Source organism: Canis lupus, chromosome 25, assembly GCF_011100685.1.
Source record: "Canis lupus familiaris isolate Mischka breed German Shepherd chromosome 25, alternate assembly UU_Cfam_GSD_1.0, whole genome shotgun sequence".
Taxonomy (NCBI): Eukaryota; Metazoa; Chordata; class Mammalia; order Carnivora; family Canidae; genus Canis; species Canis lupus.
The window spans coordinates 17,063,432-17,086,223 of record NC_049246.1 but is presented as its reverse complement, the minus strand read 5'-3'; the positions used below and the strand labels follow the sequence as shown (position 1 = coordinate 17,086,223).

The 22,792-nt window shown below is 37.4% G+C and overlaps 1 protein-coding gene across 5 annotated transcripts in view; it reads right to left on the bottom strand.

Annotated features, from left to right (window-relative positions):
- The window catches only part of SKA3 (spindle and kinetochore associated complex subunit 3), a 29,372-nt gene that overhangs the window by 3,740 nt on the left and 2,840 nt on the right, over nt 1-22,792 (bottom strand). The window contains exons 2-10 of one of the 5 annotated variants that reach the window (XM_038573490.1): nt 21,758-21,819; nt 21,485-21,650; nt 17,888-18,299; nt 14,392-14,477; nt 12,690-12,800; nt 10,755-10,840; nt 7,955-8,158; nt 6,577-6,707; nt 4,972-6,411 (exon numbers count right to left, since the gene is read on the bottom strand). In XM_038573490.1, coding sequence (XP_038429418.1) covers nt 6,579-6,707; nt 7,955-8,158; nt 10,755-10,840; nt 12,690-12,800; nt 14,392-14,477; nt 17,888-18,299; nt 21,485-21,650; nt 21,758-21,819 — 1,256 coding nt within the window. In that variant the 3' untranslated portion in view covers nt 4,972-6,411; nt 6,577-6,578. Of the gene's footprint in view, nt 1-4,971; nt 6,412-6,576; nt 6,708-7,954; nt 8,159-10,754; nt 10,841-12,689; nt 12,801-14,391; nt 14,478-17,887; nt 18,300-21,484; nt 21,651-21,757; nt 21,820-22,792 lie in introns of those variants that run through there. The other 4 variants (XM_038573491.1, XM_038573493.1, XM_038573492.1 and 1 more) reach the window with 4 other exon arrangements.

Here is a 22,792-nt window from a genome sequence, read left to right as displayed (position 1 = left end):
TGAGGTAGCACGGCAGCAAGGCATTTTGGAATAGCATCAGCTGAGGCAAGTTGAAGCCGTTATGTGCTCAAAGAGGTTGCCTGAATCAAGGTAGGATGACAAAAAGAGGAGAATGGATGCCATAGAGAGGGCTTTTTATGTTTTAAAAATGGGGAGAACAGGGCATTTTGAAGATCAGAATCAGTAGAGAGGAAACAAGGGTTAGAACTTAGGATCAGGGTGGAAAGGTTTACCTTGAAGGTCTGAGAAGGAAGCAACAAAAGAGGAATCTTAAGCCCCAGGAGCAGAGCCGGGTTGAGGTGACATTGAGTGAATAGGAGTTATTCACAGATGGAGTTACCAGGCCGGGGACTGGCTTGTATCTGAGTATCCAACTGGAGAGTCACTGTGCATCGTGGATAAGACCAGCTGGGCTAAACATTTAAATCCTGGCTGCACCACGAGCTCTGTAGCCTTGGACAAGTGACTTAAATCTGTGAGGACAGCCCATAAGACTGTGAAGATTAAGTACTTGTCTGACAAGTAAGAAACAGTAAATACTATTAGCCATAGAAAAGTCAAAACGGGAACTGTATCTTCTGTGGCTCTATTACAGTCTTATCTGGAAGTTTTATAGAGTGTGGCCAGGGGTGTTGTTAGCCTAAATTGCCACAGTCTGTTAAAAGTGGGAAATTGAAAACATATATTCCAAAATGAAAAAAAAGGTGCTAGTAGTGATTTTCAAAGTCAGACTTCCGTCACTTATCTTGTACACACAGAAGCAGCCTTTTCAATGTAATGGTTCTGTGGGAGTGGTGTCCCTGTGGCGAAGCCCATCACCAGTGGCAGAGACCAGCCCAGAACCTAGATCTAGTGCCTCTTCTACTTTGAAGTTTACCCCAACCCTTATTCATTCATTCAGATTAGATACTTCTATAAGTCATAAAAGGAATTTAAACCTTTTTTTTTTTTTTTTTTTTTGAGAAGAGCTATGATTACCTTCCTATTTGTGGGGAAGAAACTGATTTACTATGCAGAGAAGGCAGGTACTAAATAAAGGACCTTCGTAAGCCAGTTTTTCTTACGGCATGAACTCCAGTGAGGGCTCTCCTGTAATTCCAGGTTATTCTCCCAGTAGTTGTAAAGCAGTTTATATGCTTGGTTCCAACATGGAAATTTTCAAGATTTCAGTCCTCTACCAAAAGTACAGTTAAAGACTACCTAATGGATTTATTATTGACTATGATGCTAAGAATCAGACGACTTGTACTTAGTCCTTATTTACCTCTGGCTTTGGTAAGTATGGCTTATGGGTAAGTAACTGAGCTGTTTCCTCAAATATAAAACAAATAAATGGTCACCATGACAGCACCATGCTCAGTATCCTCACTGCCTCGCTTGCTCAAAGTATTTTGGAGTTGAAATTTTTCCTTTGGAGTATGTCTTCTAACTCCTGTGTTGCTTATAATTTGCCTGTCTTCAGTTTCCTCACCATGTACATGAACTTGGTATTTTGAGTTAATTTACCAGATCTTCAATAGGGAGTCTTGCTGTTACATTTAGATTTTACAAAACATGACTGGGACCGTTACATCCATAGTAATCACTGGCTCAGGTGATGTTTGAGACAATGGTGTGTACACACATGTGCGCAAGCACACATGTGCATGTGAGAGAGAGAGAGCTATTAAACTGTTAGCTTAGGTTTAAAATTCTAACACTTAAACTGTTATTCTTAAATAAAGAGCTGAACTCAGCCTGCCTCTTTCTATTCAATCAAATTCCAAACTTGAGTACTTCTCAGACTGAGATGGCCACACCCTAAAACGTTTTATCAGAATTATAGTTAGTGCTAAGCTGGGCACAAGGAACTTGACTATTTTCCTCATTGAACCTTCCCAACCAAGCTGCAGGGACTTGTTTCCATTTACAGATGAGCCCGAAGCCTGCTTTAACAAGTGGGTCACATGAAGGCAAGTACCGAACAAACGCTGAAATGCATATTCCCAAAAGTAGTGTTCTGTTTAGTTTATCCTCAGCTCTGCAACCTGGCTTCTACCTACAGCAATGGGGCAAGTTATTGATAACTCCACAACTGGTTTCTGCCAAGGTGCAGTGGACCAGTTTCAGTTTTTATACAAATCCAAACACTCCTCTTCAATGACACGGTCCTGCTTCTAGTTGGGAGTGCCAGAGCAGCCGAACAAGGTCTGTGTGTTCCGAGTTGTGTTCTGTTGCTTAGATACAGGTGGTTTTGCTATTGAGCTGCAATTTCCTGGGAGTCTGCAGTGGAACGAGCCTGAAGGAAGTGTTTATTCATGGATTTTCTTTCCCCTATTATCCCCTATTAAGCAATCTTAATACAAAATACTAAAAAATTATTTTTCTAAGCAAAAATCCTGAGCCTGGGAATGTGATACAGAGTTAATTGTAGAAAGGTGTTCTTGTTACATACCAGCCCCAAAGCTTGTTGGGAGGAGCCAGTGAAACGGTGCCTGGTGGTGGATGTGCAGTTAAGAGCTATTTACAAGGTCTTTATTGCCCTTTTGCTTTGTGCTTTTGGCTGACAGAATTTCCTGTCCAGGCTAGGAGTTCCTAAGAAAATTTCAGATAGGAGTTGAAATTGGAGCAGTTTACATTGTGAATGAGGTGAACCTCCTTAGGCATTTCCAAAATTTGTAGAGTACCTATTGGGAACTGTCAGAAGTAGTAGTATTCCTAATTACTTTAACTCCTCTCACCTTCCAGTACTATACCAGGGGATAAAATATATTTAACATGTGCCTATCCAGTAGCAGCTACTAAGGCCCTGGTGGTGCACAGATCCAACCCAGATACGCATCCTCCTCAAAAAGTCTTACAGTCTAGGCATGGGAGTAGAAATACGATAAAAGGTGGAGGGGGAAGTGTCATGACAAAGACCTTCGCTACACGAAATGGCATTGGAGCTTGTCCACCTCCTCAAAGGTTGGGTTGGATTTATACTTGATTTAGGATCTAACATGAACATAAAAAAGGAAGATCAACAGAGCCCTGAAGTACTATTTTGACTGGAGTGCAGGATAAAAAGGAATGATGGTACTGCAGTAACCTAGGTGAGAACTGCACTGGTGGCAGAGGGGATGGGGGAGGGAACAAGTCCCAGAGATGGTAGGGCCATCAGCAAGATCTGGTAGCCAAGAAGATCTGGGGTGGGAAATGGAGCAGGGAAAAGGAAAGTCCACCATTAAAGCTACACTTTACTCATCCAGAAAGTCAAGATGATAGTACCTACTTCATAAGAGTTGATCTAAAAAAAAAAAAAAAATTTTAATAAAGAATTAAATATTTAGAGCTGTGCGCAGCATACTGAGATCTCAGTGTTTGATGTTATCACTAATTCATTCAGGGACTTAAGTTGCTAGGTATCTGTAATGAACAAAGCAAACAAGATCCTTGCCCTTACTGAGTTTAAGGTCCAATAGTAGAAACAAAAATCTATACTTAAAATATTTTATTACAAATTCTACGGAGTGCTGTGAAGGAGGACAATAGGGTGCTCAGAACTAAGCAGAAGGACCTCTTTGGGACTGGGGAACTAACAAACTGGCATTTAACCTTTGACCTGAAACAGGTCAGCTGAAATTCCTTTCAAGTAACAAGGGAACTCCAGCTAGCATAGCCCAGGTGTTTATGAAGCATTTAACTGAAAAGTCCTGGGCTAGAGCTCGCTGGCTGCAGGCCCAGCTGGATGATTAGGCTCAGAGGGTCACACCTGAGCTCCTGCTTGCTCTCTTCTGCCAGGGCTACATTCCTGGCATGGTGAGAAGAGGGTGGCTGGGAGCTCCAGGTACGTACATCTACACAGCCAGAAAAGAAATGTGTTGTTTCCCAGCAGCTCCCGAAGTCCTAGAACTGGCTCTCACTGACTTGATGTGGTTATATGCCCCTCACTAACACTGCTTGGTCAAGCCTGGATCTAGGTAGGCTGTAAATTCTGCAAGGAAAATTAGAATATTGCTTTCCTTTAAAGGGCCAAGAATGGTGGGCAGACAAACCTCAAGCATCTGGGGCATATGGATGAGAGGGTGTTAGGTAAGCAGAGTGGGCAAGAAGAGGTTTCTTAGTGTGTATGAAGCCTCACAGCAGGAAAGAAAAGAAAGTTGGCCCGTGCGGCTAGAGCATAAGTTGCAAGAGAATTGTGAAAAGTAACCTAAGGTCAGATTATATAGGGTCGTGTAGGCTGTATTAAGGATCTTGGATTTCACGGAGACACTGCAAGGGTTTAAGGGTTAAGCAAGGAAACAAGTGCAAGATCCAAACACCTGAAGCTTGATAAGCTGGAAGCACCGTAGTCTTAAGTAACAGAAACTAGGATCACAGGAGAGAAGTGGGAATGGTCGGGGAAAGAAATTTCGGACAAATGGGGTTTGGAGGGGGCATCACAAAACAAGCTGGGGATACCAGCAGACAACCAGAAATGTTAACTACAGCATTCTTTATTTCCCATCTTCAAGCACCCTTTGCTCCTCACCCCACCACCCCTTCTCTTCAATCCACTGCAGACTTCTGTCCCTAGGTCCCCATCAAAATTAATTAGTGCTGCCAATAACATCAATTTTGCCAAGTCCTGCGGTCAGTTCTCTTTTAAATTCTCAGCAACATTGACAGGATAGATCACTCAACTCTCCATGATACATTTTCTTGCTTCACTGGCCTCTTCTCAACCTCCCTTGCTAGGCTGCTCTTTCCATCTCCCAAAGTTAAGAAAACTCCAAGGTTCAGTCCTGAGTTTGCTTTGTTCTGCCCCACCCTCCTCAAGCCTCACCCGCTCTATGGATGTATGTGCATGTAGCTATGGAAATTGGCCAACAAGAGCTTGATGGCAATTTGGAGTTGACCTATATAAAGCTGACCAAAGCTTTACCTTGAAAAATAAAACTAAAAATCTTGAAAATGATTTTACACCATACTTAAGCAAATACTAGTTATAAGCACAGTAATTTCTAGAACAAAGGATTAAATCAAGTTTTAATGACAATTTCCTGACAAGATGAAAAGACCACAATGTGACAGCTCTTCACAATGGACTTTGAAGGCACCATCATAAGAGAGTAATCTTTATTGCATCAGATTTTCCAAACCCAAGCCTTTGAAGCACCTTGTCATGATACTCGCAAACTGTTTCTTTTCAAATTTTTAACTGGTCTCCACAATAGGCTAGGGTCTTCATTTTCCCTTTGGAGCTGCCAAAGCAACAACAATATCTGCATGAACTTAGAACTACTTCCTGCTTATTATACTTAATTGGGAAGGATCCTGGGCTCAATGGACAGGGCAGCCTGAAGCTTTCAGAGGGCTCGAGAGGCAAGGGTCTCCTGCCTCCTGGGCTCTTGGGTGACAGTCCACAGAAGGGCACCTGGCCCAGAGAGATCATCAGAACCTTCTAGAGGCTCAGGTCTGTTGAGTGGCCAAACTAAAGAGGTCAACGGCCATGTCGTGGAAATTGCTGATCTGAAAGGATAAAACTGACACAAAGTAAAATACTGGGAGTAAAAATAAAATCAGACATCCTGACAGGGTGAGTCTCTGCTTCCAACTGTCAGACCTATAGTACGATTACCCAGACCTGCAAATAAATGCCTCCCTTTTCCTAAAGTTACTTAAGCTGTCAACTGTAGACAACCGTATTAAAAGTGCTTTGCTGAAATAAGTGTGAAAGGCTCTGGAACAGTTGTGAGAGGAGATAGGATGAGGGCAGAGTCAGAATCAGGGAAGAAGCCCAGCTCCAGCTGATGGCAACGCCATCCCCCCTTTGCCAGGAGAAGCCTGGGGTGGCCCTGTTGAGTAATAGAACACTTAAAATCTTTAAATTATTTACCTTGTTTCCTAATATTGCTCAACCATTCTGCTAGATTAGGCAGGATAAATATAAAATCAAATAGTAATGATCTTTAAAAACTGAATAACTAAAAAACTGAGTAACTAAGACCGAGGTTAAACTAAATCACATTTTAATAAAAAGTATATTACAACAGCGGTGCCTAGCTGGCTCAGTAGAGCATGCTGCTCTTGTTTGCAGGGTTAGGAGTTCAAGCCGCACATTGGGCATAGTGGCGACTTAAAAAATATATATGATGTTCATCTTTAATATGGGTTGGTTTTTAAAAAGGGAGGAACATGTAAGAAATGTGAATAACAAAGTAAGTCCAGCTCTGCTTTCATCTGTATCTATTCAGTGTCTACAATGAGAGGATCCACTAGAATTTCTGCAAAAAGATACAATTTTTTTTTTTAAATCAAAGGTAGATTTTTTAACTAACAGACATCAACAAAACAAATAACAATACTATCACTGTATATTTTTAAACTTATAGAATAATTGGGTTTGGATTCCCAACGATGTCTTCCAGCTTGCTCGTGTAGGAATCTTAACTCCAAGAATAACAAGCTCTACATCAAAAGAGAAACAGGCTGTTAACCTAGCTGACAAATGTCAATTAAGAAATTTTCACTACCAAAAAAAAAAAAATTAAACTTTTTTACTACCATCTGAATGTTAATTTTTAAGTGTTCTCCTCAAATAACATAGGTAATTTCTTTAGAATGGTAACATACCTTCACCAGTTTTCTTTGTTGCCAAGACCTCGGATGTTTGGTCCTTCATATTTAGTGAGGAACCCTTTGCTGGGTGGCACAGCTTTCACTGCTACAGGAGTTGCTAGGTTTGAGTTGTATTTTGATAAAATCTGAAACAAAACATATTCCTTTTAAGCAAGTCATTGGAAAAAAACAACACATTTGGAAGATCTTAAAAACCATTCAAGAAAAGCCATGCAAATTTAAAGATATGGGTTATTTGAAATAATTTTTCAGCAGCACAGAAAAGATGGGAGTTATTAGAAATTGAATTTGGATGTGGAGACTTGATTTCTAAAGCCTTCTAAAATGTACTCTAAGATTAACAGGAGTAAGCAGTAATGTGTCCCTGAGGGCAAATTAGGCCTTTACAATGTTGTTAGGTAAAATATATACAGGAAAGAGGCAAAATACATGCTCAAAAGAAAGACCAGCTATTAAAGATTATAAAAAGAAGAGTCTGAAATATCAGCTATGTTTTTGATACATAGGTGATACATTAAATACAAGGCATTCCCCCCTTTGGCATAGAAATAGAGAGAAGGATCAATCACCGCGAAGTGGAAACACCTGATAACTCCTATTAAGACAGAAGATGCTTACTCCACTTCTTAAAGTGCCCAGCAAAACAAAGAGAAAAAGAGGGTAACAAATACTTTCTTGATTATCACAGGGTGAGTCCACTTTAATGGCATTTAGGTATTCCGAGTAGTTTCATCCTTCCCACAGCGCTCCACAGGCTAGGTCAGTTGCTAGAACAGTTCTTAACAATTCCACTTGCTTAAGCCATACTGCCGAGCTCTCTAGCTTCTATTAAGGGCGGGACGACTAGTGGTTATTTAGTAGAGCTGGCAGTTGGTATATAGATCAGTAGCAGACTACAGGTAAATGATGTACTAAGAAATCAGATATTCTAACATTTAAATCAATGCTTCTAAAACCAAGGTCCAAAATGTCTCAGGTTCAAGAAACACTGATGTAAGTCATTCGTGATACCCTATCCTGGAGAACTGTAGGTTAAATGACATTTCTGATTTTGCTAGCCATATCTTCAATGGAAACCACAGTCAACAACATGGCAATCACACTTGAAAAATTATAACAAAATATTCTAAGAATACATTTTAGAACATGAAGTTAAAGATGCACCATGAGTGCATAAAAGTATGATGAAGTCATGAGCCTGTGCTGAGCTCAGAAGAGCATAACAGGACAGAATTTAGATTTTCTCAGTACACAAACCAGCACATTCACCCAATGAGAAATAAGACAGTTTATACATAGCTTTAGCTCCTTAATATAAATATCAAATTTTGAAAAGAATGTATCAGAGAAAGAAATAGCCAGGAAAAACAACCTGGAGAATATCTTCTGGAATAGTAGTTACTTCTGGAGGTGTAGGTGTTCTCAGCAGATTCTCATAAGAAGAAATTACAGGAGAAGAGGGATCCACAAAACTCTCAAAACACTTGTCTGAATTTAAAACTAATGATGTACAGTCTTTCACTTCCAAATCATTTGATGAACTATTTGTTTTTGATAATGGATAATTTATGGATCCCTATTGAACAAAAAAAAAAACACATTAATTTATGATATAAAATACAATAAACAAAATTATTAGTTTTAGTTCTGTTGCACAAAAGCGACACAGAAGTAAGCACAAAAATGACCTGTTCTTCCTTGACTGATTATTAAAGAAAACTGAGAAAACAAAGAATGGCATATATAGCACAAAATACCATGCTTCATTACTAATAACGGCTGAACTACAGCTTGATATGAAAACTAAATGGCCCTGACTGAATCAGATTTATAACCTTTATTTTATAAGATTTTATTTATTTATTCATGAGAGACACAGAGAGAGAGGCAGAGACATAGGCAGAGGGAGAAGAAGGCTCCATGTGGGGAGCCCAATGTGGGACTCGATCCCAGGACTGCAGAGTCACAACCTGAGCCAAAGGTAGATACCCAACCACTGAGCCACCCAGCCGTCCCTGAATCAGATTTAGATGGATTCACCCACCCAGTTTCAGGCAACACTAAGCTGGGCCAGGTGAGAGTAATAACACAGGTGAGCAAAAGTGTTACCACATGCCCTCACTCAAAAGGGAGAAAGCCCATCTGACATAAGCTTAGCATGCAATACCTGCTAAACTGACCAATATAGTAAATCTCACCTCTCCAGGGTCAGTTAATAAAGAACAAGTCACATCAGTCCAGTGGACTGGTGCCTTCCACACTGGAATACAAGGGGTGGACTACTTGTAAGAGGCAAGTACTAGCAGGCAATAACCTGAGAGATACTTCAACTGATACTAATTGAATTTTGTGGGTCTATAGCTACACTGTCCAATTTAATAGCAATAACCAGAGGGTTAATTTTAAATTCATCAATTTCTTTTTTAAAGAAAGTTATTCATTTATTTCCCAGGATAAACTGCACAAAGCCAGCATCTCATTAACTGTCCAAAGGAAACAATATACTATACAATTGAGGCTGGATAAAGAGACTGGTAATCACACATTTATAATTTTCACATTACACAAATGAAAAGATTTATAAAGGCACAACTTAAGAGTACCTTGCTTAAGTCACTTAAAAAAAGCAAAGTGACAAGAGGAGCAAGCAATTAGCTGCTCCTCCACAATACCGCCAATTCCAAGTAGCTTTCTACATGCCCCCTTGTTTTAGTCAAATATCATTTCAACACGCAATTATCCCTGTGCTTTGATACAGTTGTCATCTGTTTTGTTTTTGTTTTTTTTTAATTTATTTTTTATTGGTGTTCAATTTACCAACATACAGAATAACCCCCAGTGCCCGTCACCCATTCACTCACACCCCCTGCCCTCCTCCCCCTCTACCACTCCTAGTTCGTTTCCCAGAGTTAGGAGTCTTTACGTTCTGTCTCCCCCTCTGATATTTCCCACACATTTCTTCTCCCTTCCCTTATATTCCCTTTCACTATTATTCATATTCCCCAAATGAATGAGAACATACAATGTTTGTCCTTCTCCGACTGACTTACTTCACTCAGCTAAATTCATCAAATTTTTAAAAACAAATTAGCTCCTCATATACTACTCACATATTTTTTTAAAAGATTTTATTTATTTATTTATTCATGATAGAGAAAGAGAGAGAGGCAGAGACACAGGCAGAGGGAGAAGCAGGCTTTATGCCGGGAGCCTGATGCGGAACTCGATGCCAGATCCCAGGACCATGCCCTGGACCAAAGGCAGGCCCTAAACCACTGAGCCACCCAGGGATCCCCTACTCACATTTTTTGTACAGCCCAGTCTGCTGCATTGGTTGTCTTAAGTGTTCATAGTGACTTTAAAAAAAGGATGAGAGTGTGCCTGGGTAGGTTAAGTGTCTGCCTTCAGTTCAGGTCATGATCCCGGGGTCTGGGGTTCAAGTCCCACATTAGGTTCTCTGCTCGGTGGACAGCCTGTTTCTCCCTCTCTTTCCGCCTCCTACTCCCCCTGCTTGTGCTTTTTCCCTCTCTTTGTCAAATAAATAAAATCTTTTTTAAAAAAGGGGTGAGGGTGATGAGGTACAATTACAATAAATTTGTTCATTGAGAAATATTTGGAAAAAGCATAAAAATCACCCATAAATCTATCACCGGGAGATAATCACATCTGGTGTTTTCCTATCCATTCTTTTATTTTTTTTTCTGCAATAAAGTATATTGTGTGTATTTGTATATCCATAAGCATGCATGTCACTTTCTATCATCTGTTCTTTAAAACATATACTTCAGTGTATTTAGGTTCTCTGCTACCACTTGACATTCAGATTTTTCCAATTCTGTGCTCCTATAAATAATGTTGTTCCTTCCTCTATAACTTCCTTGTTATAATTCTTTGTGCCAATATGCCTTAGAATAAATTGAGATATGGTTAAAGGGTATGAAAAATTTTAAAGCTTTTGCTATATGCTGCTAAATTCCCCTCCAGAAATACATAATACCTTTTTTTTGTAAAAATACTCTTAAAGTCTCCACTAATCTAAGTCTTTTTTTTAACTAAAGTACAGTTGACATACAATAGTCTAAGTTTTTAAAACAGACTGTTTGAATCTAGAAATAGTAGTGTATATGAGTCATCAGGAAAAGATTGGAACTTTCAATGTTATGGAAACGTACCAAAGTTGTACTGTTCTTTGTAGAAGGAATTTTCAAACCAGGAGTGCAGAATGTAGGTGCCAAGGGAGAATTTGTAGAGTCGGCATCTAAAAGATACAAACAATGGCATGGAAATATACATTTGAAAATAAAGTTGAAATAAACATTTCAACATTTAGGTTATAATCTTAAGTCAATATAATTTGTGCACTTTATTTTTGATAACAAGAAACAGCTATAGAATGTGCCTGACTAGACAGAAAGAAACAGAACTTCATATTTGCTTATCTGATTATCATCAGTACTAATAAAAGTTTAGCAAGGCTGCAGGGTATAACAATATATAAAAATGAATAGTTCTAGCGAATGAGCAACAAACAAAAATATAATTTGAGAAAAAATATTTTGGGGAGTACCTGGGTGGCTCCGTCAGCTAAGTGTCTGCTTTCAGCTCAGGTCATGATCCCAGAGTTCTAGGATCGAGCCTTACATCAGGCTTCCACTCAATGTGGAGTCTGCTTCTCCCTCTGCCTCTGCTGCCACCCTACCCACCCACGCTTGTGCACTTGCTCTCACTCTCTCAAATTTTTAAAATCTTAAAAAAAAAAAAACCATACAATTCTTTTTTTACATCAACAACAAAGAAGACACCTACATATTAAAATCTGTATGATCTTTATGGAGAAAATGAAATTTCTGAAGAAGGAAAAGGAGGAAGAGGGCAAGAAGTCACCTGCCTTCTAAGACATCAGGATTTATTCTAAAGTCATAACTGACCATCAGAACTTTTAGAAAGAGATCCCAGAAACAGAATCAGACATTTGATACCTCTAACACAGTGTCATGAAAGTGATCTTAAAAAAAAAAAAAAAAAAAAAAATCAAAGAGGGGCACCTGAGTGGTTCAGTTGGTTAAGTGTCTGACTCTTGGTTTCAGTTCAGATCATAATCTAAGGGTTGTGAGATCAAGCCCTGCATTAGGCTCTGTGCTTGGAGGGGAGTCTGCTTGAAGATTCTCTCCCTCAACTCCACCCCCTGCTCACACACTCTAAAACAAATGAATAAACCTTAAAAAAAAAAAAAAGTAAACGTTAAAAAAAATGATCAGACTGGCAAAATTTTATGAAGTCTACAAATCATCAAGTGCCGGAAAATGAGTGAGAATCAGAACAGCTGCTCTAAGGTAGCAAGTTAGCATTTTCTAGAAAACGGGAAGATGTGTATCCCCTCTGATCTAGAAACTCTACTCCTAGATATAACATTGGTGTACAAGGAACAGTTTCATTAGAGCACTGCCTATAACAGTAAAAAACAATTACTCCTTAATAAGCAAATAAATAAATACAAAATGACTAATTCATACAATGCTTAACAATTAAAATGGATGAACTGGACTCACACTGATTGAATGAAAAAAGCGAGTGACAAAATATAATTTTGATGTTGCAACTTAAATGAAATTTTCAAACAATACAGTTCTTCTTTAGAATAATCATCACTTTAGGGGAAGAAGGGAAGGAGATTATAATGGAGTAGGGATTTAGCTTTATGTATAAATGAAGAGAATGATGGGAAGCAAATACACTAAGATGCCAACATCTACTTAATCTGAAATGTCCATGTATATACCCAAGCCCCTGGGATTCTAAAACAAGCACTGACAGAAGGCATGAGCACAGGCTTTAACCAAGGAGGCAGTGAAATGAAGCACAGTGTATCAAGCCAAGAGCCTGGAAGAGCCGTGAGGTCTGTGAAGCAGCAACTGGAAAACATCTGCCCCGTGGTGCTGGCTCCAGGGGAACAGGATGAAGTCAGTGAGGCTAAGAGAAGTCAGCTAGGCTAATGGTAAAGTCTTCAGAAAAAAAATTGAAAATCAGAATATCAACTCCACACAGCCCAGAGTTGTGGGTTCTGAGTTCACCCTACATGTACAGGAACCCCGAGTCAAGCAGTTCACCTAAAAACCTGGGTGCAACTGGCCAACAGTGAGGCCTTGGTTGAGGTGAGCATGGAACAGCTACACAGGACAAGCCAGGGCTTACAGAACTTCCACAGAAAACAGCGTCATCTGAAGAGAGATTCACAGTTAAAAATTAAAAGCCTGTAAGGAAACGCACCTCCAAGAAAGAAAATCAGAGCAATAAACAAAAGTATCAACATCTTAAACAGTCTCCAGATAGAAATGTTTCAAATATTCAAAGAGATAAAGGAAAGCACAGAAATCATTAGCCAAGAGAACAATATTATTATGGAAGGGGAAAAAAAAAGGAGCAGTCACATTTGAAAGAAAGATGTATAAAACAGAAAATGTAGTCACTGAAGTAAAAATTCAATAGATTAATAATTTAGACTCAGTGTAAGAGAAAAATAGCAAAGTGAAAGAACGTTCTAACTCAAGCACAAGGTAGCATAGAGAAAAGGAAGGAGAAGTTAACAAACCCAGAAGACTGAAGAACAACATTCTAAAATATATCTTAAAGGAATTCCAGGAGAAAAAAAATTGAGGAATTACAGAAGACGTAATTTTATTCAAGAGATAATCTCAGAGTATTTTCCAAAATTGATGACATGGGTCCTTAGTTTGAAAATCATACCGAATTCTAAACATAATAAATAAAAATAATAAACAGGGATGCCTGCGTGGCTCAGTGGGTTGAGTGTCTGCTTTCACTCAGGTCATGATCCCAGAGTCCTGGGAGTGAGTCCCAGGGGCTGCGGGGAGGGGGGACATGGGGCACAGGGCGGCCATCCCTGCTCAGCCACACTCGTATTCTCTCGCTCTCAAATCTTAAAAAAATAAAAATAAAAATAGAATAAAATAAAATAAAATTAAATTAAAAAAATAGTTTAAAATTAGAGAAATGCAGAATATCAAAGATAATGACAAAAATCTTACTGACTACAGGAAGAAAAGACCAAAGATCTACAAAGGAAAGCAAATCAGATCCACAGCACTATGTTCATCAGCAATGGATACCAGATGACAATGACATAATTTCTTTATAAAATACTGAAGTCAGCTGTCAACCTATTGTCTATATCCAGCTAAATTATTGCTCAAAAATGAATGAAAGAGAAAGAAAAAAACATGTCTTCAAACACAAAAGCAGAGATGACTGCTCACAGACTAGAAATACCATCTCTGAAAGAAGTGCTGAAGGATGTGCTTTAACAAGAACAAAACTATACCCAGAAGGAATGAGTGAGATATAAAAAGCAATGGTAAATAAAGAAAATGGCAAACAAGTGACTAAATTTTCATAGGTATAGACTGTAATAATGGTAACTTTTGCGGGGGAAGAAGAAGGTCAAGCCACAATACAACAGAAACTCACTTAAAAAAAAAAAAGATTTTATTTATTCATGAGCAATGCAGAGAGAGAGGCAGAGACACAGGCAGAGGGAGAGAAGCAGGCTCCATGAAGGGAGCCCGATGTGGGACTTGATCCCGGGACTCCAGGATCACGCCCTGGGCCAAAGGCAGGAACTAAACTGCTGAGCCACCCAGGAATCCCCGGGATAGTACTTTATAAACTCAATGTTATGAACTGAGAAGATGCTGAGGGGCTATAAGAATGTCTAAGATGACAGAATCATTTTTGTAAAAAGATAATCTAGAAGAAGGATAGCTGAGAAGTTAATGTAATTGTTACACTTACCATTTTTTTTCAAATCCTGGATTATGATGCCAGGAGTGGCAAAGAAATTATTACTGGTCACTGGTTCTGGTCCTATCACCTCTTCACTGGTGTGATTCATAAAGAAATTTTAAGATTAAAAAATAAAAGTTAATATTGAATCTCTGTGAAAAAGTTCAATTTTACTACATATTATATATCATCAAGTCTGGACAAATGTTCAGTTCTGTTTTACAGAACAGAAGTCCCATGGAACTATTCTTTTTTTTTTTTTAAATTAACATATACCCATGACTCAAAAAAGGTTATGAACCACTTTGTATTGACAGGTGTGGCTCAGAAGTGGGTTAAGACATTCTGACTTAAGGGTATACCATAAGTTTAACTCATTAGTTCAAATACAGGAATTATATATAGCTCATGGCTTCAAAACCATCAAGTGGAATTTTGCAACCAGTTTACAGATATAGGTTAAGAAGTTGTCATTTTGGGGGGCAAATGGGTAGCTCAATCAGTTAAGCATCTGCCTTAGGCTAGGTTTATGATCCCAGGGTCCTGGGATTGAGCCCCACATGGGGCTCCCTGCTCATTGGGGAGCCTGCTTCTCCCTCTCTCTGCCTGCTGCTCCTCCTGCTTGTGCTCGCTCTCTGTGAAATAAAATCTAGAAAAAAAAAAAAAAAAAAGAGAGAACTTGCCATTTTTTTAGACTAAAAAGACTGATCCTATCATCTAGTTACTAAAAATATTCTAGCCAATTACCCAGATATCTGAAATACAGTTATAAAGATGAGTGTCATCAAATACTGTAAGTTGGTTCAATTAACCGATTGTCCTAGCATAATTTACTGAACATTCTTAGTTCAAAAACACCTTCTTATATATAAATTATATAAATTAGAGTTGGTTTCTGGGCTCCAGTTTTTTTTTTTTTTTTAAAGATTTTATTTATTCATGAGAGACACAGAGAGAGAGAGAGAGAAGCAGAGATACAGGCAGAGGAAGAAGCAAGCTCCAGGCAGGGAGCCCGATGCGGTACTCGATTCCAGGACCCCAGGATCACGCCCTATGCTGAAGGCAGGCACCCAACCAGGGAGCCACCCAGGGAGCCACCCAGGCGTCCCTGGGATCCAGTTTTAAGTCTATTCTATTACAGTTTTTTTTATTATAGCTTTATATATTTCAATATAAGAAGGTCAAATTCCCATATTACTGTTTTTCATTACTTTTTCAAGCTACTCCTATTTTTATTCTTCCAAATAAATTTTAGAATCATTTTATCAAATATCCCTTTCTCCACCTTAAAAAAAATCCTAGCAAGGCTTTGTTGTAAATGTATGACATCTATAAATTAATTTGCTGTGATTCAACATCTTATTAGCAATATCCAATAAATTCGGATGAAGAAAAACATAATAATCCCTAATTTCCCCTTCATGAAATTCAGAAATGTTCTATGGTTTTTATCATATAAGACCTTTATCTATGACTTATATTGGTATTTTACTTTTTTGTTGCAAACATGAATGGATTTTTTCTACTTTGTGTAGAAATTATTTATTAATAAAATATAGGAAAGCATATTATTTTAAATGGTTATCTTCTATCAGCCTCTTTCTTGAAGATCTAGATGTGAGTTTCTTGAGTTGCCCACATACAAAACACGGCCTAGACATACTTACCGGCCAGAGTATCAATAATTACATGAAGTGATGATAACAGATAGCTCATTATTAAGTGATATACCCAGTTTATCATGTTAATGAAGTATTCAATTTAGAGTTTGATCGAGCTTTTTAAATGAGGGATGAGTGTCAAATTTTATCAAATTCCTTATTGGTATCTATTGAGATTACCCTGTTATTAAATCATTAAAATAATGTATTTTATGAGTGGCTAAGTATTAAACTATGTTAGCATTCTGAGGATAAGCTTAACTTGAAAGTTGTCCACTGTATTTTTAATATTCTGTTAATTCAATCTGCTTTTTTAATTGGGATTGTACATACATGTTCATAAATTAGATTGGCTATAGTTTCCTTTTGCATGCTTTGTCAGTATTTGTATCAAGGGTATGTCAATCTCATAAACTAAACTGCAGCAGTTTTCTTATTCTACTTTCAGAAGAACTTTTTTTAAGTCTATACTCCAATAAAACTTTATTTACCAAAAATAGGCAGCAGGCTGGATTTGGCCTGTAGCAGTAGTTTGTAGACCTCTGATAATGACAGTTCTTTTTAAAGGTAATTATTTTCATAGCATCTCATTCTTAAGGCAATTTATAACTTCGTTATCCATTATACCACACTGACTTTGTGTGGTAAGCAGAATGGGAATGGTTATACACATATTTTACTAGTGAGGAAATGTTAAAACAGGTTTCATGAATCTGAAGGTGCTGGGACCCACAATAGAATGTATATCTCTTCCTCATAAAAATAACTTTATATATGAAATATATATGTTCTATGAAATTATGAAAGGATTCATCCAGAATCCTTTCTGTGCTCTGAGCTTTTTGGACTTAGTTCTCTGATAGCTTTTTCCATTTTCTTCTCTGACTTTGGTCTATACAGGTTTCTGACTTCAAGTTCATTTTGATAGCTGTGTATTATTTTAAAAAATTTTTCACTTATCTGAACTTTGCAAATTTTCCCATACATACTCTGTAATATTTCTATAACTTAAAAAAGAAAAAATATAGCCCTTAATTCCTAATTTTGTTATTTGCATTTATGTTTAAGTAAGAACCAGTTCTTAGATTTATCAACTCTAAGCTTCTAAAAATATTTTCTAATACATTTTATTTTATCTTTGGTGTTTATTCCCTTCTCTTTGCCCTACAACTGTGGGGTTTTTACTTGACTAAGTTGAATGTTTATTTTCCTTCTTTAATAATTACAGTTCTGAAAGATATGGATTTATTTTTAGCTATTGCTTGGCTGCTTTAATACAGGGTATTTTCCCTTTCGTTGTAGCTCTTTAAGTACTACTTCCACGCTATTCACTCCCAATTTCTTTAGTTCAGGACAAAACTGATCACAGAGCTTCTGATTCATATTAAAATACCCACGCTCAAGCACCTCTACTGGGTCCTCTAAATCAACTTGGAAACACATCCACCTTTAATCCAAGCTGCAGATATTCCTGTCTTCATTTTTTGCCTGAGATCAGCAAAAAAATAGAAGTCTTTGATTTAATCCTGGACTCCCAACTGTTCTGTTCCCACATCTCCATGCAAAATCATTCACAGGTTCTTACTGATTCTACCCCTTCTCTACCCCGCCAAATGCCATCTGTTTTCAGGTCTGTATTACTCCTATAGCATCTAACTGGAAATTCAAGAGCTCACACTTTGCTCACGGAATTGGTGATTCAAGAAATTTGAAATGTGAAGTATCTGAAAACCATTCGAAGGAAAGTTACTGTCTGAAATATCATTATCTCTTCTAGGAAAAGTCAATACATACAAAAGATTTAGAAAGTTAGATAAAATGTGCCTTTTATGAAAGTGGCTTACCTTTTATTCTCCTTCATACTTTTAAGTCCCATTGTGTAATCTTCATTTAAACACGCAGTATAGTCAGAAATACCAAAGTGTTCTAATTTAGGAGTTACACACTCAAAATCATCCATCTTTAGAGCACATTTTGGCGTTTTTAGTTCTTTAACTAGTGACTGTTTGGAAGATGGAGTTAAATTTTTTGGCTCTTCCTCATGGTTGTTTACTGCCTGTGGAGGGTTTGGTGGAACTTGGGATATCATGTACCGCTCAAGTCCAAAATCAGAAAGTTGCGGACTCCGTGGAGACTTCTCAGAACCAGAAGTGCTCGGAATAGCAGGATCAGACAGATTGTCCTTCACGTCAGTCATCTGAAAATTTTCATGCTTCGTGGACTCTGATTCAGAGTCCATGATTTCTTGTTCATCCACTGTGAGGAAGAACCAAGGAGGTCATCATATTTTGGTCAAACATCAAACCACAAAATCCCATGTACTACATATATACAAACAGTAAAAGATAGATCTGTTTGAAAGGTCCCAAGACAGCAAAAGTCCTGATTCCCTGCTTAGTCTCTAAAGTTTTGTTTCAATTGTCTCTTTAGGAAGTTTCTGACATGTATCTCTCATCTAGCCATATTCCATTTTGATGACATATTTAAGAAGTAAACTAAAATGTTAAAAGATGAAAAATCAATGCAAATTAAAGTCCAATATGCTTACTTCTCCAGTTATACTGTGATTTACCTATCTTCCCTAATTGTGGAACCATTTTATCATTTTATGACATTACAGAGTGGAATTAACTGTGTTCTAGATTTAACACAAAGTATAATATTATTTTAGATTTTTCATTTAAAAGAAGTTAAATGAAAAGACTATAAGTTAAAATGAAAAGATTGGTACACCAAGATAAGTTTTTATCCTTAGTCTGGAACACCAGTATCAAGAGCCTGGTTGAGGAAAATAAAAGGAGAGTAACAGAAAGACATAAAGTTTCTCAACCTGGAATAGGTTATATCTGGCTCCAGATCCCAGGTGCTTAACCACACTGAACATTTCAGACTAAATAATTTAACAACTATGCTTTTCCCCACAATCTTTTTCCATTTCCTGCATACATAAATGGTTAATGAATTTGGTGTGGGACCCAAATTGCAGTTAAAAGGTCTGAGATAGCACCTATGATACCAAAAAGAATCCAAGAAGGAGAAATACTAGCTTTTCATGTAAGACAAGAGAAAGTCATAGACGATAACCAGAAAGAAGCGGATCTGGCCAGAATCTGGGCAGAGATTATCTTAATAAACGACAGGGTTTCAGTGAGATAAAAGGTATGGAGAATGGAATGGGTGTAAGAAAATGCTGAGGGACAAATGTAAAATGTGTAGCATGAAGTGGAAAAGAAAAATGAACCAGTATTAGAAAGGGCACCAGAAAGGAGGAGAAAATGGAGGGTGAGATGAAGAGAAAAGACAATGTGTTTAGAATCCCCCATGGAACAGGCATTTGAAGGTTTCATTCCATTTAATTTTCATATTAACTGTTTCAAGCATGAAATATCTCAGGATATTTTTTCCCCTCGTTTTTATAAATAAAGATACCAAACAACATTTTGGAAAATACTCAGCTGATAAAATTTATAGAGCCAAGACTTGGGATCCCTGTGTGGCTCAGTGGTTTAGCGCCTGCCTTCGGCCCAGGGCATGATCCTGGAGTCCCGGGATCGAGTCCCACATCAAGCTCCCTGCATGGAGCCTGCTTCTCCATCTGCCTGTGTCTCTGCCCCACCTCCTCTCTCTGTGTCTCTCATGAATAAATAAATAAAATCTTTGAAAAAATAAAATAAAGAGCCAAGACTTGGACCCACATCCTTTGATTCCTAATGCTGCCATTTGTTTAAGGAGAGAGGAAGATAATACAAAGATCTGTTTTAGATGACCTTGAATAGATACCATTTGGTTGCCAAATTGGAAATATCAATTGTAATAATTGCACATATTGAAAGAAATGGGAAAAAAATTTCTCCAAAATTTGTTTATTGCATTCTTTTTAAGAAGAAAGTATTTGTACTTTTCTTGTTATGAACTGGAATGTATTTTTGTAAGTCTGTTAATGACTGTTTTTGTTTCTGTTCACTCACATCTTTTAAAGGAAGGTCTATAGTTAAAATGGAGTCTATCAGACATTGGTATAGATCCCTGCCAAAATCTTCTGGATCCAAAGGAATAGGAAAGGGATAAATTTAGGCTGTATATTTCCTGGGCCAGCTAAGAGATCCAACAGATTGGAGGAAGTGAAGAGGAGCATATTTTTTCTTTAAAGGTAGTGTTTTCTTTGTTTTGACTGAAAACAGGAAATGAACTAGAATTGGGTACTATTTTTGGATGCATGATAAACCAGGACATGTTAAATATGGAGTAAGAACCATTAAAAAAAAAGTTACAGACTTTGGCTTCATGGCTTTTGGCCCTTGGAAGAGCTGCTAATTCACTGAGTTTTGTTTTGGCACTGTGTTATTCTGAGAAATGTTATAAGGGCTACCAAAACCCTATTCTAAACTTGTATTTATCACAAGGCTATTGTTGATGAGATTAACAAAATCATCACCATTATCTCTGCCTCATAGTAAGGTATAATCAATCCCATTTTGAAAGTGAGGAAAAAGCAATTCAGAGAAATTATCCAAGGTCACACATATGTAGTAACTGGGGGAGCCAGTACTTGAATCCACAGCTGGTCACACTAAAGTAAACTGAATTCTTTACACTGTACCATGCAGTCTTGTTTATTATACCCTCTACACATATCCTCAATATATATTTGTTAAGTTAATTAATAGTTTACTTATGTACAAAGATCGTTCTCTTAACAGAAACAAAGACAATGAAGCATATTGAAATCATAGGTATGGGCCCAACAGTAGTTAACACTGGGTGATTAACATGCCAGGTACTGTTGCAAACAAATTTTTATCTCATTCAATCCTTCTACAGCCTCAGAAGTCGATATTAAACATCTCCACTTTACAGATGGGACACTGAGGTATAAGGTTAATAAATAGTAAGTGGTCAAAGATAATACAGCACTAGCTGTGTTAACGGTGGAATTAAGAGATTTGCATTTAGATAGTTTGGCTCTAAATTCTAAATCACCATGCTATACTAACCTTCATTAAAACTATAGAACTAAAAAATAAATAAATAAATAAAACTACAGAACTTAAAAAGGCCTTTATCAGTTTATAATGACCAAAATTTCTCATTCTACAGAAGAGAAAATTGAGAACAAGAAAAAGGAAATAGCAAGGTTTAAGATTAGTCTCTCACCTATTTATTGGCAGAGGTGACTAGAAACTAGTCACCTAATATCATGTAGATTTATCTTATACTCTTCTGTCATCTAGCATTTTGGAAAGAAAACCAAGGACTATCTTTGTTTTACACCACCAAACAGCATCCAGGCACAGTGATGAATAAATGATTATACATGACAGTCACATAATGGCAGAGACAGAACCAGAAACCATGGCCAAGCCTAGAGTAGTCATATTTAATCATGCTGCCTTCCTTCTTTAATACTACAACAAATACCATAAAATGCAAGTTATTCACACCTGAATTTTTCTTGGCACGTGGATTATATCCATACTTCTGGAAAAACTCTCTTATTTTCATGATATCCACTGAATTTTTTTTCATCAGTACTTTTGTTGCCTTTATGAAACCAATGCTTTCTTGACTTTCCAAACTTGTTTGATCAAGAAGAATACTGACATCATCCTTTTATAAGGAAAAGAAGTACATTATAATTTATCTTTTGACTAAGTCTATTTAGATTTTTAAAATTATGATACAAAGATGATAAATTAATATTGTAGAAGCAATACCTTTAGAGTCTGGACTTCTGAATGAAGGTCATATAAAATTCTCATTGGATAATCTTCACAGTCTTCAATATGAATAGAGAAAGGAAAAAGTGCAATAAGGAAAAGGAAAAAAATAGAAAATATGATTTAGTATTGTTTCTTAGAATTATAAAGTCCCTGTATATATTTATTCATAATTTATTTCTTGTCAATTACAGGAAAAAAGTGTTAAGGCCTTTCTTTTAAAATTTATGAAATTACAACATATATACAGAAAAGTACAAAAGTCATAAGTATAAAGCTCAATGTACTTTGAAAGAAACACACCTATATAATCAGTGCTCAAATCAGAAGGGAAGAAGGGAAGGATTATGAGGAAATGTAATCCTACCTAGCAATGTTTTTAAGGTGAGCACTTTCTGGTTCCTAGTTTTAAAATATTAGCCAATGACAACACTTTCATTTTCTTCTGGGTGCTTTAATTGTTTGCCTTTTGCATTTAAAGCTACAATCCATCTGGAATTGATGTTTTTATATGGCAAGAGGTAAGGATCAAGATCCATTCTATTTTCTATATGAGTGTCCAACTGACCTGGCACCATTTATTGAAAAGACATCCTTCAACACAGTGTATTGTTGTCTTTCTTATTAATCAGTTGTAATATGTATAATATTTATCATGTAAAAAGTTTTAAAAATAATTGTATTTCTCTTTCTAAAATATGCCTCCTTTGAGGATCTCTGTTCACCAGTTAAAAGTTGACCACTTTTCATTTGGGAAATGCAAGTTAACACAACAGTGATTCTTCACACCCGTTAGAATGATTATAATCAAAGTCAGAAAATAATAAATGATAAGAATGTGGACAAACCACAACCTTCATTCATTGCTGGTATTAAATGTACAGTGGGGATCCCTGGGTGGTGCAGCGGTTTAGCGCCTGCCTTTGGCCCAGGGCGCGATCCTGGAGACCCGGGATCGAATCCCACGTCGGGCTCCCGGTGCATGGAGCCTGCTTCTCTCTCTGCCTATGTCTCTGCCTCTCTCTCTCTCTC